The sequence below is a fragment of the Mandrillus leucophaeus genome, unplaced genomic scaffold (genome assembly GCF_000951045.1).
Source record: "Mandrillus leucophaeus isolate KB7577 unplaced genomic scaffold, Mleu.le_1.0 Scaffold118, whole genome shotgun sequence".
NCBI classification, from domain to species: Eukaryota; Metazoa; Chordata; class Mammalia; order Primates; family Cercopithecidae; genus Mandrillus; species Mandrillus leucophaeus.
This window is the reverse complement of record NW_012100098.1, coordinates 2,184,053-2,205,395: the sequence shown is the minus strand read 5'-3', so window position 1 is coordinate 2,205,395 and position 21,343 is coordinate 2,184,053. Positions and strand designations below refer to the sequence as shown.

The following is a 21,343-nucleotide window of genomic DNA, read 5'->3' as shown; positions in this document are numbered from 1 at the left end:
TTTTGGTCAGCCCCTTGTGTCTCCTTTGCCCTTCCACAATATTTTTTTTTCCATCCCATTTTAAAAATTGAGCTAATTGTTGAAAGTTCCTCTTGTATTGATCCAAAATGTATCTTAAAAAAAAGTATACATAGTTTTTTATGCCTCTGCCCTCTGGAGTGTCACAGAACAAGTCAAATCCCTATATGATAGCCTTTCCATATAATGTGACTAGAATATGACTTGAGGCCCAGCACGGTGGCTCACACCTGTAAGCCCAGCACTTTGGGAGACAGAGACGGGAGGATCACTGGAGCCTAGGAGTTTGAAACCAGCCTGGGCAACATGGCGAAACCCCATCTCTACCAAAAATACAAAAATGAGGCAGGCGTGGTGGTATGCGCCTGTAGTACCAGCTACTTGGGAGGCTAAGGAGGGAAGATCACTGGGGCCCAGAGAGGTCAAGGCTGCAGTGAGTTGTGATCGTGCCACTGCACTTCAGCCTGGGTGACAGAGTGAGACTCTGCCTCAAAAGAAAGAAAGAAAGAAAAAGAGTATGACTTGATTTACAGATCCTTCACAGAACTAGTTGCTCTTCAATGGGTTGGCATCTCTCAATTTTTTTTTTCAAAAGCCTTAAAAATTTTTTTTTTGAGAAAGGGTCTCACTCTGGTGCTCAAGCTGGAGTGTAGTGGTGCTCACTGCAGCCTCAACCCCATAAGCTCAAGCAATCCTCCTGCCTCAGCCTCCCAAGTAGGGAGCAGCCTTTTTAAAAGACTGTCTTTTTTGCTTTACTTCCCTCTGTGAGTTCCTGCTTCTAGGTCTTCTCATCAGAGAAGACACACTCTGGAAATTTGCTGCCATTTTTTTCAGGGTCTATTTACCATAGTCACAGGTATAATGAAATGAAGTGAGACTCACCCTCCTGCCCCCACTAAAGAAGGTAAAGCTCAGGATTCCAACTATTGGTTCTTTATTGGTTTAAATTTATTACTTATTTTTTAATTTTTTAAATTTTGTGTTAATTTTTTTTTAACTTTTCCTTTTTCTTTTCTTTTCTTTGAGACATAGTCTTACTCTGTTGCCCAGGCTGTAATGCAGTGATATGACCTCGGCTTACTGCAACCTCTGCCTCCTGGGTTCGAGTGATTCTAGTGTTCTTGTGCCTCAGGTCTTCCAAATAGCTGAGACTACAGACACCACCATGCTTGGCTAAGTTTTGTATTTTTAATGGAGACAGGGTTTCACCATGTTGGCCAGGTTGGTCTTGAGCTCCTGGCCTCACGTGATCTGCCCGCCTCGGCCTCCCAAAGTGCTGGAATTACAGGTGTGAGCCACGACGCCCGGCTTCAACTATAGGTTCTTTATACTAGGAACTCCCAGAACTTGGAGGAAAAAAAATTAGTAAGAATCTGCTCATTAACACTACTAGAGATAAGCACCTTATAGAAGTCAATTACTGGCTGGGTGCGATGGCTCACGCCTATAATCCCAGCACTTTGGGAGGCCGACGCTATCTCTACCGGGGGTAGATCACAAGGTCAGGAGTTTGGGACCAGCCTGACCAACATGGAGAAACCAGCCTGGCATGGTGGCTCACGCCTGTAATCCCAGCACTTTGGGAGGATGAGGAGGGTGGATCACGAGGTCAGGAGATCGAGACCATCCTGACTAACATGGTGAAACCCCGTCTCTACTAAAAATACAAAAAATTAGCCAGGCGTGGTGGCAGGTGCCTGTAGTCCCAGCTACTTGGGAGGCTGAGGCAGGAGAATGGCTTGAACCCGGGAGGCGGAGGTTGCAGTGAGCCAAGATTGCGTCACTGCACTCCAGCCTGGGTGACAGAGCGAGACTCCATCTCAAAAAAAAAAAAAAAAAAAAGCCAATTACCCTAAAAGTAGATTACTAAATTGCTATGAAGACATGAAACAATCCCCAGAATCCAAAAAGGTGTCCAAGAGCATTCTGACTATAGTAAAGATACCTACATGGAGGTTATAAAAGGATATAAAGACACTACCAGAGCTGGGTGCAGTGGCTCACATCTGTAATCTCAGCACTTTGGGAGGCCAAGACAGGAGGATCACTTGAGACCAGTAATTCAAGACCGGCCTGGGCAACATAAGGAGACCCTATCTCTACCGGGGGAGGATCACTTGAGCTTGAGAGGTCGAGGCTGCAATGAGCTGTGATCACACCCCTACACTCCAGCCTGGGTGCCAGAGTGAGACCCTAACTTAAATAAATAAATAAATTAAATTAAATTAAATACCCAACCAGAACTACTCTTACCTGAGATGTCATTAAGGTGGGGGAAGTACAAAGTTCTTCGGGGTTCTGATTGTGCATGTTTTCATTTTCTTTGGCCTCAGGAGTTCTTACTGGCTTCTCTGGTGTTTCTGGATTAGGAGAGACCTCTAGGGAGGTCCTAGGACTTGGAGTCCCAGTCCCCAAGGAGGCCCTAGGGCTGGTGGGTGAACCCCCTCCAGAGGCTGGAGGGCTGGAGGGTATGTTCCCTGAGGAGGGCCTGGGGCTTGCAGTGGCTCTAGGTGGAGGAGGCCTACTAGGGGGTGCTGAGGTCCTCTGGAGAGAGGCTCTCTTCTTTGGTTGTTCGGATCCTTCACTTGCGGCGCGGGTTCGGAGGACTACTTCTGCGGCAGATGATGAAGGCTGCCCTGAAGGGCTCAGGGCTCCACCAGGTGATGGAGCTGGGGAGCTGGGGAGAACTTCCTCCTGGGACTTGACACTCTCAATGGTAAGAGAGGGCTGGGCCTGGGCGGGGCCATTGCAGGCTGGTAGAGGCTCTTCTTCCTCAGAGGAGCTTGCTTCAGATCCTTCCTTCTCTATTTCCTCATCTTCTAAGAGCTCCTTGATCTCAGAACTGTCGTCCCCCTGGGCTGCATCAGGTGCCAGATCTTCAGTTGCTGAGACAGATTCACTCTCACTCTTCAAGGAAAGTGTAGAGGGACTAGTAGGTGAGGTAAGAGGACTGGAGACCATAGTTGTTTGAACTGGGGGAGAAATGACTAAAGAGCGCCTGCTACTGATAAAAAAGGAAGGTGTTCAGATTCAGAATGGCTAAAAACCAGAAGCAATGTAAATATGCCAAAAAAAATTATGATGCATATAATAAACATAATAAAGCAATTTAAATGTTAGAAAGTTTGCATAATTTACAATAACACTTACAGAGTGAAGTGAAAAAAGGCCAAAATTTTATCTGTATTATGAACTCAATTATGTAAAACTATGTACAGAGAAAGAGACTGGAAAGAAACACTGCAAAATGTTAGCAAATATTTTCTCTGGGGCAAAGATTAATGGGTGATGTACAGTTGAACTACACAGATTTCATATTTGTGAATTACCTACTTATTTATTTGGAACCCCCAAATCAATACTTGTGGCCCTTTCCCAGTCACTATTGGATATGCACAAGTAGAGAAGAATGAGTTGCCTGGCACACACTTTCCAGATGAAGTTTAACAAGACAACCATCTACCTTCTTGCTTCCGTTCTCAAACTGTAAACAAGTGTCCTTTCCACCATGTTTTCCTAACTTTGTGCTTTTTGTTGGTGATTTTGCTATTTAAAATGGCCCCCAAGCTGTAGTGCTAAGTGCAAAAATACTGTGATGTGCCTTCCAGAGAAAATACATGTATTAGATAAGCTTCATTCAGGCATGAGTTACAATACTGCTGGTTGTGAGTTCAATATTAATAAATTAATAATATAGATTAAATAAGGTGTCTTTAAACAGAAACTCACATAAAACAAGGTTATATGTTGGGTGGTTGATGAAAATTTTGTGATCAGGGGCTCACAGAAACCTGTGGTTTGATGTTCAGTGAGTGTGGCAACTTTATAGAACAAAACTACCCTGAACAAGAATCAACTATAACATTTATCAAGTACCTACTATGTGCTGGATGCCATGCTTATCCTTGAGCATCCAGGATTAGAATCTAGAATATATCAGCAAACAAAAACTTATATAGATCAATTTTTTTATAAAAGGTCAACAACCCAATTGAAAAATGGGAAAACGATATATAGGAAAGTCACAGAACAGGAATGTTAAATGGTCAGTAACATGAAAAGATACTCAAGGTAATTAGCAATTATGAAGCTATGACTTAAAACTGCAAAAAATATTCCGTTTCATACCCATGAGCTTGTAAGAATGAAGAAGTCTGACAATTTCACATGTAGTGAGAATGTGGACTCATGAGGGCTCTTACTCACTGCTGATGGGTAGTAAACTGGAATCATCACCTTGCAGGGCAATATGGCAATATCTCATAAGGGTCAAGAAGCCCCATGCCAGATCTTACGACTCAACAATCCTGCTCCAAGTATAGACCCTAAAGAAACTCTTGATAATATTCACAGGGACAAATGTAAAACTTGTTCATCACATTATTTATAATAGCAAAAACCTAGAAGACAACTCAAATGCCCCAAACTAGCAGGAGGATAAATAAATCATGAACTACGCATACAATAACAACTATAGAAAGGAAACAGCAGAGCTACTATAGCAACATGTAGCAATAATGAAAAATCTTACAAATAATACTAAGAGAACAAAAGAAGTTGCAGAACAATACATACAGTATAAGTCCATTTATATAAAGTTTAAAAACATGCAAAACAGCCAGGCATGGTGGCTCATGCCTGTAATCCCAGCACTCTGGGAGGCCAAGGCGGGCAGATCACGAGGTCAGAAGTTCAAGACCAGCCTGGCCAACATAGTGAAACCCTGTCTCTACTAAAAATACGAAAATTAGCTGGGTATGGTGGCATGCGCCTGTAATCCCAGCTATTTGGAGGCTGAGGCAGGAGAATCGCTTGAACCCGGGAGGCGGAGGTTGCAGTGAGCCAAGATCGTGCCATTGCATTACAGCCTGGGCAAGACCCTGTCTCAAAAACAAACAAACAAACAAACAAAAAAAAAAAAAGCAAAACAATATTTTATGTATGCATGTATGTGTGAAACAATACAATGTGTGCATGCTACATTTAGTATTACATTTAGTATTTATTTCCATGCGTGTTATGTGTGAAACATACATGCACACATAAAATAAAACAACACACATGGAAATGATAAATACTAAATGTAACATAGTGGTTACCTTTAGTGGGGTCAGAAAGAAAAAGTGAGTGGGGAAGGAACAGCTATATTTACAACATATTTACATGGCTATTTGTTATATTATTCTTTATACATTTAGTTATGTCTGAAATATTTAATTTTTATTAATTTTTTTAGAGACAGGGTCTTGCTCTGTCACCCAGGCTGCAGTGCAGCGGCATGATCATAGCTCACTGCACCCTCAAACTCCTGCGCTCAAGTGATCCTCCTGCTTCAGCCTCCTGAGTAGCTAGGAGTACAGGTATGCACTACCGTGCCTGGCTAATCTTTATTTTCTTTTAATCTTTTTTTTTGTAGAGATGAGATTTCACTATGCTGCCCAGACTGGTCTCAAACTCCTGGTCTCAAGTGATTCTCCTGCCTCAGCCTCCCAAAATACTGGGATTATAGGCATAAGCCACCATGTCTGGCCCTGAAATATTTAGTAAAAAGCAAAATAAATTATATAGGAGCATAGTATAAACAACAAACATCATCATGCACATGCACATAGGGACAGGTCAGGATTCTGGACTGGAGATGAAGATTTTGAATACGTTCACACATGGGACAAATGAAGCAAAAGAGTCTTGGACGGTGCTCACCTTGACAGTCCCTTCACCACAAAGACTTTATTGGAATGTTGCTTCTCCAGTTTGCTCATCACCTCGTAGAGATTGTGGTTCAGCTACAGCCAGTAAGAAAGAAGGGGATGCTAGCCAACTGGGAACCCGAGAGTGGCATATCCCTTCTCCCCTCCCCTTCAGACAGCTTCCCAAAATAAAACCTCCCCCTTTCAACTCTGATCTGAATTCCTCTTCATCTGTCTAGCATTAGAGTCCAGGATCCTGTCCCACCACTCCCTCTTCCTTGTCTCTCTGTGTTCTAAGTTCTGCTTCTTCCATCGGACTGGCAGCTGTCTCAAGGCAGGGTCCATAACTGATGTCTGATTTGAGGTTCCAGCTTCTCACAGGTGATCCAGGGAATGAAAACTCATTTTTAGGCCGGGTGCAGCGGCTCACGCCTGTAATCCCAGCAATTTGGGAGGCCGAGGCGGGCGGATCATGAGGTCAGGAGATCGAGACCATCCTGGCTAACACAGTGAAACCCTGTCTCTACTAAAAATACAAAAAAATTAGCTGGGCGTGGTGGTGGGCACCTGTAGTCCCAGCTACTTGGGAAGCAGAGGCAGGAGAATGGCGTGAACCCGGGAAGCGGAGCTTGCAGTGAACCGAGATTGCGCCACTGCACTCCAGCCTGGGCACCAGAGCAAAACTCCATCTCAAAAAAAAAAACAAACCTCATTTTTAATATTAACTAGGCAAATCACACATTAGCCAAATAAACTACGGAGAGTGGTATGTGTAGCTGTGTGTGAATGTAACTAATGTTGTAGTAGCAAAGATCTTGGAATCCCAGGACTAGAAAAGACTTCATAAATTACGTTATATGGCTGCCTGTCACTGAGAGGATTAGTCTTATTTAAGACTAACCACCTGAGAAACTGACTTGTCCTTAAACACTGCACTCTCCAGTCCCCAGCAACAACAGATAGAGATTTCACAATGGGGTTCCCCATTTTAACTGTTCCTTCCATAGGCCTAACCTCCTTTATTCATGCTAAAGCTGAAATTTGGATGCATTTACTCAGTTGTTAAGGGAGATGAAGAGGGCCCTCTGATGTGTTTTAATACAGTTAAATATACAATCAAGTGCTCTTATTTCATCATGAGATAGAAGTCAAAATCTGTGGTGCCAATATGCATATTTAAAGAAATTATGTAAGTCAAGGCTACCTTCATATTTACTACAAAACACACCCACGAGCCTCACTTGGCCAGACGCTTCTCACCTTGCTCATTTCCCTGTAGAAGACATCCCTCAAGTTGGAAATGTTTTGGAAGATGGTCACATAGCAGCCAATACGACTATTAGGAAGCAAAATAACAAACACACGGCTAAGGCATGGGAAAGGAGTTCTTTGTTTGAAATACAAGGTATGACCTTAAGCCAAAACCAGCCACTGAGGCTCCTAAAAGAACGCATCCCACTGGGCATGGTGGCTCACGCCTGTAATCCCAGCACTTTGGGTGGCCTAGGCAGGCGTATCACAAAGTCAGGAGATCGAGACCATCCTGGCTAACGTGCTAAAACCCCGCCTCTACTAAAAATACAAAAAAAAAAAAATTAGCCAGGTGTGGTGGCATGTGCCTGTAGTCCCACCTACTTGGGAAGCTAAGGCAGGAGAATCACTTGAACCTGGGAGGCAGAGGTTGCAGTGAGCCGAGATCCCGCCACTGCACTCCAGCCTGGGAAATAGAGTGAGACTCCATTTAAAAAAAAAAAAAAGGCCACCCCACATCCCACACTCAGGATGTTCTGGGATCTGGATTCATCAGAGCTAGGCCAGGAACACACCTGATTCTTAGGAGCAGGAAGGCCAGGGGAGACAATATCAGTTCAGGTTGACATCAAAGTTTAACAGTTTCATGGAGTTATCTGATTTGGGCTCTTGAAGAGCTGAGCAGACATGAAAGGGGTTTGAATAATTTTTTAAAGGGCTATATAAATATAAGGCCACCTAATTATAATTATTACAGTAAGTAATTATTCTTTCCCATTATGCAATACAGTACAACTTCTATGCCTGTATGTACATTAATGGAATTCTCCTGTAAGTGAATCAAGGAAATATACTTTTAAAGAAACCATATTAAATTTCATTTCTAGGCCAGGCACCATGGCTCATGCCTGTAATCCCAGCACTCTGGGAGGCTGAGGCAGGTGGATCACTTGAGGTCAGGAGTTTGAGATCAGCCTGTCCAACAGGGTGAAACCTGTCAAAAAATACAAAAATGGCCAGGCATGGTGGCTCACACCTGTAATTCCAGCACTTTGGGAGGCCGAGGTGGGCGGATCACAAGGTCAGGAGATTGAGACCATCCTGGCCAACATGGTGAAACCCCATCTCTACTAAAATACAAAAAATCAGCTGGACTTGGTGGCACATGCCTGTAGTCCCAGCTACTTGGGAGGCTGAGGCAGGAGAATTGCTTGAACCTGGGAGGTGGAGGTTGCAGTGAGCCGAGATTGTGCCACTGCACTCCAGCCTGGCAACAGAGCGAGACTCTGTCTCAAAATAAAACAAACACAAAAATTAGTCAGGTGTGGTGGCACGTGCCTGTAGTCCCAGCTACTCAGGAAGCTGAGGTGGGAGAATTGCTTGAACCTGGGAGGCATAGGTTACAGTGAGCCATACTCCAGCCTGGGTGACAGAGTCAGACCCTGTCTCAAAATAAATAAATAAAATAAAATAAAAAATAAAATTTCAATTTTATTTTAATTAGGAGTCACATAATGTCTGAATACATGTATTCATTACAAAGGCTCCATCCTATGTACACCAATAAGTGACAATATAAAATATTCTGACCACAGTTCTATTATGCCTCTCTTGTACAATAAAAAGAAAAAAGGATACAAATGGAGTTTCTGCTCAGATTTCTCTTTAAATGTGGAAAATTTGGCCAGGCATGGTGGCTCATGCCTGTAATCCGAGAACTTTGGGAGGCCAAGGCAGGGGGATCACTTGAAGTCAGGAGTTCGAGACCAGCCTGGGCAACATGGTGAAACCCCATCTCTACTAAAAATACAAAAAAAAAAAAAATTCAGCCAGGCATGTTGGCACAAGCCTGTAATCCCAGGTACTTGTGTGGCTGAGGCACAAAAATCACTTGAACTAGGGAGGTGGAGGTTGCACTGAGCTGAGACTGAGTGTTACTGCACTCCAGCCTGTGTGACAGAGTGAGACCCTGTCTCAAAAAAAGGGGGGCAGTGTGGGAATTTAAATCTAAAACACTTTTATCTACCTACTCTCAAGGCACACAAGGTGCCTTTGCTTCACACAAGCAATTTCAGTCATTACCTATTATAAAGAATAGGCAGCTCCTCTAGTAGTTCTTGGTTCAGATCTTCAAACACAGTCTGGGCTTTGTTGAACTCTTCCTCTGCCTAGGTGGTAAAAGAGACAAGACAATCTCCCTCAATTCTGAACCCAGTACTACAGCATGCCCCCTTCATTCTCTGCATTTTTTTAGGCACTAGGCTTACTGGGAGCCATCCCTCTTCTTCCCCTGAGCATGCCCTCCCCAGCCTCAAGACTCTGACTATCCTTACAGCATCAGTGTCAGAAGAAACAGATTTCCTTCAAGACACTGGATGCTGAATTTATAATTTCCTATACCCACGTTGGCCCAGCCACCTCCCACCACCATGGGGAGAAGGAGAACAGAAGAATTTACCAGTTTTTGTTGTTGTTTTTGCTTTACCTTGGCAGTCTTGGCCTCATCTTTCTTCTTGGCATTCTGCACTGCCTCCAGGTGATGTCGGGTACTGTCATAGTCCACGAGTTTCCGACCCCGCTTGGCAATTCTCTCCTGACCCAGCATAATGAGAAAGGGTGTGGATATCACTTTTTAGTGGCCAGGATGTAGGTAACAGAATACCAAACAGAGAGCAAGGTTCTTGGATCCTACTATCAAATTTCACTTTCGTTGTTTTTTGTTTTTGACTTTTTTGAGACAGGGTCTTGCTCTGTTGGCCAGGCTGGAGTGCAGTAATGTGATCTCAGCTCACTGCAACCTCTGCCTCCCAGATTCAAGCAATTTTTGTGCTTTGGCCTCCCAAGTAGCTGGAATTATAGGCGTGTGCACCAAGCCCGGCTAATTTTTGTATTTTTAGTAGAGATGGGGTTTCGCCATGTTGGCCAGGCTGGTCTCGAACTCCTGGGCTCATGTGATATGCCCACCTCGGCCTCTCAAGGTGCTGGGATTACAGGTATGAGCCACTGCACCCGGCCCCAATTTCACTTTCTAATAGGGTTTGGTGCCCATGGGGTCTCCCTCAGTATCTGGGAAGAATGGGGGATTCTCAGAGGGAGACAGAGTCCTACAGAGCATGTGGAAATCTTTATTAATTATATATAGTGTATATATATAATAAAATACATATATATATTTCCACCTCCACCTCCCCCTGTATTAAATTTTAATATTTCCTATGAACCCATTATAAACTGCTTCAGTCTCCAGGAGAAATGGCCTGGAGAATCACATGAAAGTGAAAGTCTGGATTTTTCGGAATGAGTCCCAAATCTGCCATTCATTAGCCTGTGGCCAGTGGCAAGGCACATCTCTTTTGGAGCCTCAGTAGCCCCATCTCCCCTTAAACGACTGCTATTTGAAAGATCGAATGCTGAATACAAAGTGCTCTGAAAGCTCTAAAACACAATAAAAGCTATAAATTACTATGACCACTGAAAGTCTACTCAGCCTTATCCAAACTATAAATTATACCAGTGAGAAGCAGACTATGTCATTGAACCGTTTCATTCTCTCAGTCACAGAATTTGAAAAGATTCTTAGCGATTATCTGGTCCAACTTCCCATACAATACATGAGGCTTCTCTATAACATCCAAGATAAGAAGTAGTTTGACTGCTGTTTGCACAAAGAACAGACAACTCACTATCTTTGAATCTATTTCATTTCATTTTTGGAAAGCTTTAACTATTAGGAACTTAAATCAGCCTCCCTCTAACTTCTTCCTCTGAATCAGCACAGTGCCTCATAGAATAGGTGTTTAACAAATACTAGAGCTGGGTGCAGTGGCTCACGCCTATAATCCCAGCATTTTGGGGGGCCGAGGTGGGCGGATCACCTGACGTCAGGAGTTTGAGACCAGCCTGGCCAACACAGAGAAACCCTATCTCTACTAAAAATACAAAAACTAGCTGGGCATGGTGACGCATGCCTGTAATCCCAGCTACTTGGGACGCTGAGGCTGGAGAATCGCTAGAACCCAGGAGGTGGAGGTTGCAGTGAGCCAAGACCACGCCATTGCACTCCACCCTGGGCAACAGAGCAAGACTCCATCTCAGAAAAAACAAAAACAAAAACAAAACTAGCTGAATGAATAGATGAATTCTAATTCTGCTTTCTGGAACATTTTAGAATAGGTGGAATTCCTCTTTTACCTAACAGACTTCCAAGTATTTGAAGATAACTATTTGATTGCCCCATGTTTCCTCTTCTGTACAATAAACATCTTTAGTGCCATCAGCTGTTTCTCACAGCTAAAGGGGATGCCTCTAACTTGGATCTAATTCGAAATCAGCCCAAATATAGCTCACTGAAATCTAAGTTTATTTTATTTATTTACTTATTTTGAGACACCAGCCTCTGTCACCCAGGCTGGAGCGCAGTGGCATGATCTCGGCTCACTGCAACCTCTCTCTCCCTGGCTCAAGTGATCCTTCACCTCAGTCTCCTAGGGTGGCTGGGACTACAGACACACACCACCACACTGACAAATTTTTTTGTATTTTTTGTAGAGATGGGGTTTTGCCATGTTGCCCAGGCTGGTCCTGAACTCCTGCGCTCAAGTGATTCTCCTGCCTCAGCCTCCCAAAGTACTGGGACTACAGGTGTGAGCCACTGTACCCAGCCTTGAAATCTAAGTTTAAACATAAACTTCACACTACTTCCGACCTTATATCCTAACCTCTTGTCTAACCCTCAACCTTAATCTTTCTCCTAACTTACCCAAACTTCATTCTTAATTGAGCTCTAATTCTACTTATAATGCTTAACCCAATATGTTCTCTAACCAGGATGGATCATCCACAAGCTAACCTTGATTCTGTATATCGAGTACCTTAATTTCGCTGAACTGGGCAACGTAGTTTTCCATGGTCCTCACAGCCTGGTCAGCCAGTTTCTCCTCGTAGTCTTCCCAAAGGAGATCATTATTCTGTGGGATAGAGGCAGAGGCTGGTGAAGGCTCCACTTCCCAACAACAACTGCCTACCAGGGAAATACCCAAATTCTCCCTGCAAAAACCTTCTTTTTTATAGCACTGTATTTAGAATACCATGTTGGATTCCGGGGAATACAGAGGAAGAAAAGAAACAGCCCCTACCCCAAGGAACTGCACTATGGGAGTCTGAACATACATTCAGAGATTACGAACAGGGCACAAGGTTAAAGCCTTGGACTCCAGAGTTTATACGGGAAAGTTTAAGAGTGTATGAACTTTGTTTTAAAAAACAACCCATCTTTAGGAGGTAAAACTTCCCATAATGTTTTAAAGAGGGGAAGAGAGTCAAAATTAGAGGAATCCACAGATTAGGGAAAACTTGTTTTTACCTTAACAGTTGTAGCTTCTTCCTACCACCCAGTGACTGAGGCTATACAAATGCACAGTGTGAACTGGCTCCTTTGTTTTCCTATTTTCTTGGATAGAGAAGCTAAGCTGAGGTTGAGATGCAAACAGGAATAAGTGCCAACAAGTCGTAAAACCCAAGCCACTCTTACCCCTACGATGGTCTTCAGCTCCTCATGACCGTCCCACTCGCTGTTGTAGATCTCCTGCAGGGTTTCTGACACTCTTTTTGAACTTTCATGCATCACTGAAAGGAGAGAATTCAGTCCCACCATCATGTTTCCCCAACAGTATTTGTTGTAATCACATGGGTGACAAATCAGTGGTTCCAATTCAGAAGGACAAACTCAGAAGGTTTAGGTTATGTAAGTGAGGAAAGCTGGATGGGGCTGAAAGGAAAAGTCACTCTTCCTCAGCCCACAAAGTTCCAGGAGTCAAGAGTAGACAAATGATAAAATGACAAAAACCTGGGGGTATGGCTGATGTTTTCCACCCCCAAACCTTTTAGTAGCTGTATAAATGCCCTCTGGATTCTCCCATGCTGCAATGCCCACCTTTGACTGCACTAAGGAAGTTCTTCAGGTCCTTGTACAGCTTGTAGCCTTCTGCCTGAAAGAGAAAAGTACATTTGGTGACTAAAGAGATTCATATTTCAAAAGACGCTCCAGAGGTCAAAGTCGAAAAGTAGGTTAAAAGCAGAAATCACACCTGGAATTTCTTCAAATATTCACAATTGTTATAAGTCAGCCTTTACTTTCTTTACCAACATGTTGTAGGTGGTCTCTTTTGTGTTAGTTAAGTTAGGGGCTTGCTAAAGCTCCCATTACACTGGCATCTTCCTTCCAGTGAACAAGAGCCTATACCCAAGTTCCTCTTTTGAAATGTAAATGTTCTCCATGTGACACTTCAATTCTCTGGCTTGCACCCTCCCCTCTGGGTAAAGTGCTACCATTTTCTGCAGACACCAGGCCTTCTTCTTTCTCTGAACCCCCACACAGACACTCCTCTCCCCCCGATATCCTTCTCTACCTTGCCTCACTTTACCCTTCCCTTCCATCAGTCACCTGCTTTATGCTACTCCAAGTAGCCTCATCATTGCTTCTCCTGTTCCACCCCGAATGTCTTCATCTATAGCTCTATCTATCCCTGCTTCCATCTTTGCTCCTGTGTCTGAAATCTCATTTTTTAGCCTAGGAATCCCAAGTTCAGACAAGGGCTCCTCCTCCCTCTAAAAAAGGAAAAGAAGGTATCTTTTAGACTTGGAAGTTTAAATCTCAATCTGATAGATGAACTGCTTTTGTTATTACTCTGACAAATGTTCATTTAGCCTCTGCTTCTCAAATACTTCCAGGAACTGGAAACTAACATCTTGCCTGAGACAGTATCACTTGATTTTAAACGAGTTCTGTTAAAACTTTTTCTGGCTGGGCGTAGTAGTTCACCCTTACAATCCCAGCACTTTGGGAGGCCAAGGCTGGTGGATTACTTTAGGTCAGGAGTTCGAGACCAACCTGGTCAAAATGGTGAAACCCTGTCTTTAGTAAAAATACAAAATATTAGCCGGGCGTGATGGCGCACACCTGTAGTCCCAGCTACGCGGGAGGCTGAGGTAGGAGGATCGCTTGAACCTGGGAGGCGAAGATTGCAGTGAGCTGAGATCAGATCGCGTCACTGTACTCCAGCCTGGGTGACAAAGCAAGACTCCGTCTCAAAACAAACAAACCAACTTTTTCCTATGAGTCTTGGGTTGGCCTTCTGTACCCATAGAGTAGATCTAATTTCTCTTCCACACATGCTTGAAGACAACTTGCATGTGCCCTTGACCAAGTCTTTCTCATAGATTTCCTCAGTTGTTCCTTATGGTGTTTAGACCCTCTTCCCATTTTGGTCTCCTTCCTATGTGTAAACTCATTTTGAAGAGTTGGTTGGGAATTTAAGGCCAGACATCTGACATTCTGGAAACTGACTTCAGGACTGTGGACTGTAGGGATGGACTGAGAGGTGCAGCCCACTTTAAGGGTACTCTATGGAGCCAGCCTACAGACCAGAGCAGACCAGTTCAGGGGATGTTGTACTTGAAAGCCAAGTTGCATTATTCAGTACACCATAAAATACTTGTGAATTTTTTCATTTGTTATTTGCTGTATTAATTACTTGATAGGCTATTGATGATACCAAAAGTATAAAAAATTATGGGGCCGGGCACAGTGGCTCACGCCTGTAATCCCAGCACTTTGGGAGGCCAAGGCAGGTGGATCACCTGAGGTCAGGAGTTTGAGACCAGCCTGACCAACATGGTGAAACCCCATCTCTACTAAATACAAAAAATTAGCAGGGTGTGGTGGCAGACACCTGTAATCCCAGCTGCTTGGCAGGTTTAGGCAGAAGAATCACTTGAACCCGGGAGGCGGAGGTGGCAGTGAGCCAAGATTGTGCCATTGCCCTCCACTCTGGGCAACAAGAACAAAACTCCATCTCAAAAATAAATAAATAAATAAATAATTATGGGAGAGGCCAGGCGTGGTGCCTCACACTTGTAATCCCAGCACTTTGGGATGCCAAGGCAGGCGGATCACAAGGTCAGGAGTTCAAGACCAGTCTGACCAACATGGTGAAACCCTGTTTCTACTAAAAATACAAAAATTAGCCAGGCACGGTGGCATGCACCTGTAATCCCAGCTACTTAGGAGGCTGAGGCAGGGGAATCACTTGAACCCAGGAGGCAGAGGTTGCAGTGAGCCGAGATTGCACCACTGCACTCCAGCCTGGGCAACAGAGCAAGACTCCAGTTCAAAAAAAAAAAATTATGAGAAAAAAATGAAAATTCAGAAAATTCTATCTAGTGACAAAATTTTTCCTGTGGAAATCTTTGGGGAAAGGTCACTATTTACTTAATTTTAGCAGCAGAAAATTTAGGTCTACTTGGTCAAATCAAAGAAAACTGGACTAGTTATTTCATCAATTTTCTCACCTCCAGAGCTCACTGTTCTTTTTTTATTTTTATTTTTTGAGACGGAGTCTCGTTCTGTCGCCCAGGCTGGAGTGCAGTGGCGCAATCTTGGCTCACTGCAACTTCTGCTTCCTGGGTTCAAGCGACAATTCTCCTGCCTCAGGCTCCCGAGTAGCTGGGACTATAGGTGTGTGCTACCACACACGGCTAATTTTTTGTATTTTTAGTAGAGACAGGGTTTCACTGTGTTAGCCAGATGGTCTCGATCTCCTGACGATGTGATCCGCCCACCTCGGCCTCCCAAGGTGCTGGAATTACAGGTGTGAGCCACTGTGCCGGGCCTCAGAGCTCACTTCTAAGCTAGTCCAAACTTTTGACCAAACATCAGATCAAAAGTCCCTCTCAAGGGGCTGAATGTCAGTTTGAAGAGACATGAGGACACAGTCCTAAAGGAGTGAAAGGCACTGTCAGAGAAGTACAGAACTGTGATTTGTGCTGTGTTAGAGCAAATAAGGATTAAGAGAACATCATATAAACAATCAAGGAAGTAGGCCAGATGAGGTGGCTCCAATCTGTAATCCTAGCATTTTGGGAGGCCGAGGCGGGCGGATCACTTGAGGTCAGGAGTTCGAGACCAGTCTGGCCAACATGGTGAAAGTCCATCTCTACTAAAGATACAAAAATTAGCCAGGTGTGGTGGCAGGCACCTGTAATCTCAGCTACTCGGGAGGCTTAGGCAGCAGAATTGTTTGAACCATGAAGGTGGAGGCTTGCAGTAAGCTGCAATTGCGCCACTGCACTCCAGCCTGGGCAACAAAGCACACTCTGTCTAAAAAACAAAACCAATCAAGGAAGTGTCAGATGCTACAGAGATGTTAGAATGCAGGAAGAATTGGTAAAATTAACTGGATTTGGTAATGGGTCACTGGTGACCTTGAGAAAGCACTTTCAATAGCATAATGGAGACAGATTCAGTCAGTTAACAAAATTCAGAAACACTCAGCATCTACCAGAAAGGATATATCTCACTTCCTCCTTGCTTTCTCATGTACAGAAAAAAGCTTAGATAGCCTAACATGTTAAATGTACACAACATCGTTTAAACTTGAATAAGGGAGGAGGTAGAAGTTTGAGAATTTTGAAAAGGTGATAATCAAGATTTTAAAGAGCCTTGAAAAAGTTTGGGGATTATAAAAAACCACTGGCTGGGCGCAGTGGTGCATGCCTGTAATCCTAGCACTTTGGGAGGCCGAGATGGGCAGATCACGAGGTCAAGAGATTGAGAACATCCTGGCCAACATGGTGAAATCCTGTCTCTACTAAAAATACAAAAATTAGCTGGGCGTGGTGGCACATGCCTGTAATCCCAGCTACTTGGGAGGTTGAGGCAGGAGAACTGCTTGAACCCGGGAGGTGGAAGTTACAGTGAGCCGAGATCGCGCCACTGCGCTCCAGCCTTGGCGACAGAGTGAGACTCCGTCTCAAAAAAAAAAAAAAATTAAAACTTTTAAATTCTTTCCTGAAGGATAAAAAAAGACTCAATTTTTTACTTCACCATGAAAATTTTATTTCAAAAATAAATATAATAAAGTAATAAAAACCGGCAAATTACCTTGCACAGGCCGGGCACTGTGGCTCACACCTATAATCCCACCACTTTGGGAGGCCGGGGCGGGTGGATCACCTGAGGTTAGGAGTTCAAGACCAGCCTGGCCAACATGGTGAAACCCTATCTATACTAAAAATACAAAAATTATCTGGATATGGTAGCATACGCCTGTAATCCCAGCTACTTGGGAGGCTGAGGCAGGAGAATCGCTTGAACCTGGGGGCACAGAGGTTACAGCGAGCTGGGATTACACCACTGCACTCCAGCCTGGAATATAAGAACAAAACTCTGTCTCAAAAAAAAAAAAAAAAAAAAATTACCTTGCACAATTTCTACAAATAAAATTCCTAATGTTTTCCCATTAGTTATCATATGACCTGAAAAATCAGATCAGTAATCAAGGTTACCGTGCATAAATGCAGTGTTCAAAACTAGGGGGTACTCTATCACAGCCCAGAAAATGAATGCCTTCTGCTTTCCACTGCAGCTCACAAAAGCCCAGTTCCATTTCTGTGTTTTAGGATCAAGCCTTTTAGTTACAAAGTTCTCCTTTATGCTCTTGCTCTTTCTTTTGAGAAGATGAAGTATGAGTGTGAGAGTGTGTGTGTGTGTGTGCGCGCATGTGTGTGTATGGTAGTGGTGTGCAGTGGGGGAAGAGGGAGAATACAGGTCAGCAACAGGTATCATTTTCTTTCTCTGACCTATCTGTCCTCCCCTGGAATATCTCCAGGCTGAATAATCCCAACATCTTTCTCCTTTCCTGACAGACGTGACTCTCATAGTCTTGGGTTCTCGCTTGTCTGGGAGTCAAGAAACTTGGCTCTACCACCAACTAGCAAGTTACTCCACTTCTCTGCCTTCCATTTCTTCAACTATAAATGCAGGGTAAGGCCAGTTCTAGCTCTAAATCTTATGATTTTATCACTTCTGCTCTCTGAATCCTTGCCAAATTCTTGGCATTGCCATAAAGAGTCTGAGTCAGTCCTTCCCACCCATTATACAAACAGGCCCAACCCTCAGTTAATGAACCACTCACACCAGAAGCTTGTCCTGAGCAGTCAGGTGGACAGAGCTAGGTCTTAAGAGACTGGAGTACTGAGGATGGAGAAGGTTCTTGTCCTGGGGTTCCCTACTTTCTGGAGAAAAACGGATTCAGACACTCAGCAAAACAAGTGTAAATAGCATGCCCAAGCGCTGAAGTGATCAAGTATTGAAAGTGCTTGGTTTAATGTAGATCCAGGAGGGAAAGATGAAGCTAGATTATTAGATTTGATTTTAAAGGTAATGAATTGGAAACAGCTGTCACTACCAGAAATAACAGGTTAAAGTGTTGCTTGAGGAAAATAATCTTTCCTATGTAATACACTCTGAAGAGAAAGAAAAGGGGGAAGCAAGTAGAGCCTCAAATAAAAATTACCTATGGAAGAAATGTGATCAGAGCTGGGTGCAGTGGCTCACACCTGTAATCCCAGCACTTTGGGAGGCTGAGGCGGGTGGATCACTTGAGGTCAGGAGTTCGAGACCAGCCTGGCCAATGTGGTGAAACCCCATCTCTACTAAAAATACAAAAATTAGCCAGGCATGGTGGCGCACACCTGTAATCCCAGCTACTCAGGAAGCTGAGGCAGGACAATCGCTTGAACCCGGGAGGCAGGGGTTGCAGTGAGCTGAGATCATGCCACTGCACTCCAGCCTGGGCGACACAGCAAGATGCCATCCCATCTCAAAAACAAAACAAACAAACAAAAACAAAACAAAACAAAAAAGAAATGTGATCAGGAATGTGGGCAAGTGGCAAGACTTTGAAATTAGGCTAGGAAGTTTGGTATTGATAGGCTAAGCTATTAATAAAAAGTTTACCTGCAAGCTAACTGTGGGTGAGGGATAGGGCACATGACCAACCGGTTCAACTTCTGGAACACTCCACTCACACCTGTAATCCCAGCACTCAAGGAGTCAGAGGCAGGAGGATTGCTTGAGCCTAGGAGTTTGAAACCAGCCTGGGCAACATAGTGAGATCTCGTCTTCACAAAAAGAAAAAAAAAAATCCTTGACCTTGTCCTTTTTCCTCCTGTGTGTCTTTGCCACCCCAGGTCCTCAGGTCAGACATGACTGTATTGTCACTGTCTTCCTTCTTAAACTAAGAGCCTTGAGGGCAGGCAGGTTGTCTCATTCATGTTGAAGTCCCAGCACCAAACACAGTTCCTGGCACTCAGCAGGTGGTCATAAAATATTTGTTAAATGAATTTACCAAAAAGAGAATTTCAAAAGCATATTCAATCAGCACTTCTTATAGGTGTATCATTCTCTCAATCAAGAAGTTTTTCCTCATTTTTTTTTTATAGAGACAAGGTCTCACTATGTTGCCAAGGCTGGTCTTGAACCCCTAGCCCTTCCGCCTCAGCCTCCCAAAATGTTGGAATGACAGGCATGAGCCACTGCACCCAGCTAGAAGCTTTTCCTTATTCCCAACCTAACTCCATTTCATTTCTTATTTTCCCCCTTAAGTGATGTTTAAATGGTGGGCTTCCACAGGGAATTCTGAGGGGACTGTCCCATCGGATCTTGTTCTTCCTGATGGTCCTGCTTCATCTCTTACCTTTTCTACCTACACATCTGCTCTTAGAGAGAGGACAGAGGGACAGAATGGACCAAGAATCAGAAACCTTCCACAGTGGGTGTCAACTTACTGATTTTTCTTCTATTCATCCTGGAGTTGGAAATAGAACAGTAAGAAGAGTTGAGAAGAGGCCCAGGGAGGTCTCCTAGTGAGGCATAGTGAAAAAAGCTGCATTTATGTCTAAATCCTAGCCCTGCAACTTATATGCTGTTACTTTACTATTAACATCACACAAAAAAGGAGACAATCAGACTTTATGTGCCTCCTGATGGAAGAATACAATAACACCTATTAAGTATTCTTGCCATCAAAACAAAAACCTGAATCTCATCAAGCCTCTAAGTCTATAAGCCATTTATAAAAAATATAGAAGACATAGGAACATATTAGACAGTATCATGGGAATTCAATCAGCAAAATATAGACTGTAGGAAACTGCAGGACAAACAACCTAGTATCATTAACAAATAAGCTACAAGAAGGGAGGGATTAGAATATAGATTAAGAGATATAACCTTAAATCTAAGAAACTTGAAACATGTCAGTGAGTTGCTGATTTAAACAAACCATAACAAAGTGAGACAGGGTCTCACTTTGTCACCCAGGCTGGAGTGCAGTGGCGCAAACAAAGCTCATTGTAGCGTTGACCTCTGAGACTCAGGCAATCCTCTTGCCTCAGCCTCCCAAGTAGCTGAGAATACAGGAGCACACCACCATGCCCGGCTAATTTTTGTATTTTTGTATTTTTTGTAGAGATGGGGTTTTGTCATGTTGTTGTCTAGGCTGGTCACAAACTTCTGAGCTCAGCACTTTGGCCTCCCAAAGTGCTGGGATTATAGGTGTGAGCCACCATGTTCAGCCTATTAATCTTTAAATTAATTTTTTTCTTTTTTCTTGATGTGGGAGCTGCTTTTTTTTTTTTTTTTTTTTGAGACAAGGTCTTGCTCTATTGCTTAGGCTGGGGTACAGTAGCACAATCACAGCTCACTGCAAGAAAAAAGATAAATTCCTTTATTTTTAACTCTACTTTTTTTTTTTTTTTTTTGAGATGGAGTTTCACTCTTGTCACCCAGGCTAGAGTACAATGGCAAGATCTCTGTTCACTGCAACCTCTGCCTCCCGGGTTCAAGTGATTCTTCTGCCTCGGCCTGCCGAGTAGCTGGGATTACAGGTGCACACCACCATGCCCAGCTAATTTTTTGTATTTTTAGTAAAGGCAGGGTTTCACCATGTTGGTCAGGCTAGTCTCAAACTCCTGACCTCAGGTGATCCACCCACCTCGCCCTCCCAAAGTGTTGGGATCATAGGGGTTAGCCACTGTGCCCGGCCGGTAAATTCCTTTAGTTCACCGAGGAAGGATAAGCAGCAGATCACCCTGTAGCCCTTAACCCTAGGCGGAGGGTGGCTTGGTGGGGATGTTTGCCAGTTTGTAGAACTTATTGTTCTTCTGCCACTCAGCCCTCTCCTTTCTTCTTCCAAGCTTCCCTCCCCTGCCCCCCAGTTTACCTGTTGTTGGTAGAAGTTGTTAGCGCTTTGTTCAAATCGTTCATCTTTGGTTTCTACAGCTTTCCCCAATTTCTGCAGCACCTAGGGATATAAGTCAGAAAGGCCCATAAGGTTATGGTCAAGTCTCTCTTACCTGTTGGCCTCATATGACCCTGGCTTCAGTCAAGAATCTCACAACTGAAGGGCTGTGTGTGTTTGTTTATTTATTTACTTATGAGACGGAGTCTCACTCTGTTGCCCAAGCTGGAGTGCAGTGGCATGATCTCAGCTCACTGCAACCTCTGCCTCCCGGGTTCAAGCAATTCTCCTGCCTCAGCCTCC

The 21,343-nt window shown here is 43.8% G+C and overlaps 1 protein-coding gene across 2 annotated transcripts in view; it reads right to left on the bottom strand.

Moving 5' to 3' along the window:
* BIN2 (bridging integrator 2) overlaps positions 1-21,343 on the bottom strand; it is a 39,956-nt gene that overhangs the window by 8,521 nt on the left and 10,092 nt on the right. The window contains exons 2-11 of one of the 2 annotated variants that reach the window (XM_012002493.1): positions 21,023-21,103; positions 12,892-12,946; positions 12,490-12,584; positions 11,831-11,926; positions 9,445-9,552; positions 9,042-9,127; positions 6,969-7,044; positions 5,722-5,804; positions 3,895-3,897; positions 2,272-3,022 (exon numbers count right to left, since the gene is read on the bottom strand). In XM_012002493.1, the coding sequence (XP_011857883.1) occupies positions 2,272-3,022; positions 3,895-3,897; positions 5,722-5,804; positions 6,969-7,044; positions 9,042-9,127; positions 9,445-9,552; positions 11,831-11,926; positions 12,490-12,584; positions 12,892-12,946; positions 21,023-21,103 (1,434 nt within the window). The remainder of the gene's footprint in view (positions 1-2,271; positions 3,023-3,894; positions 3,898-5,721; positions 5,805-6,968; positions 7,045-9,041; positions 9,128-9,444; positions 9,553-11,830; positions 11,927-12,489; positions 12,585-12,891; positions 12,947-21,022; positions 21,104-21,343) is intronic. The other variant, XM_012002503.1, reaches the window with a different exon arrangement.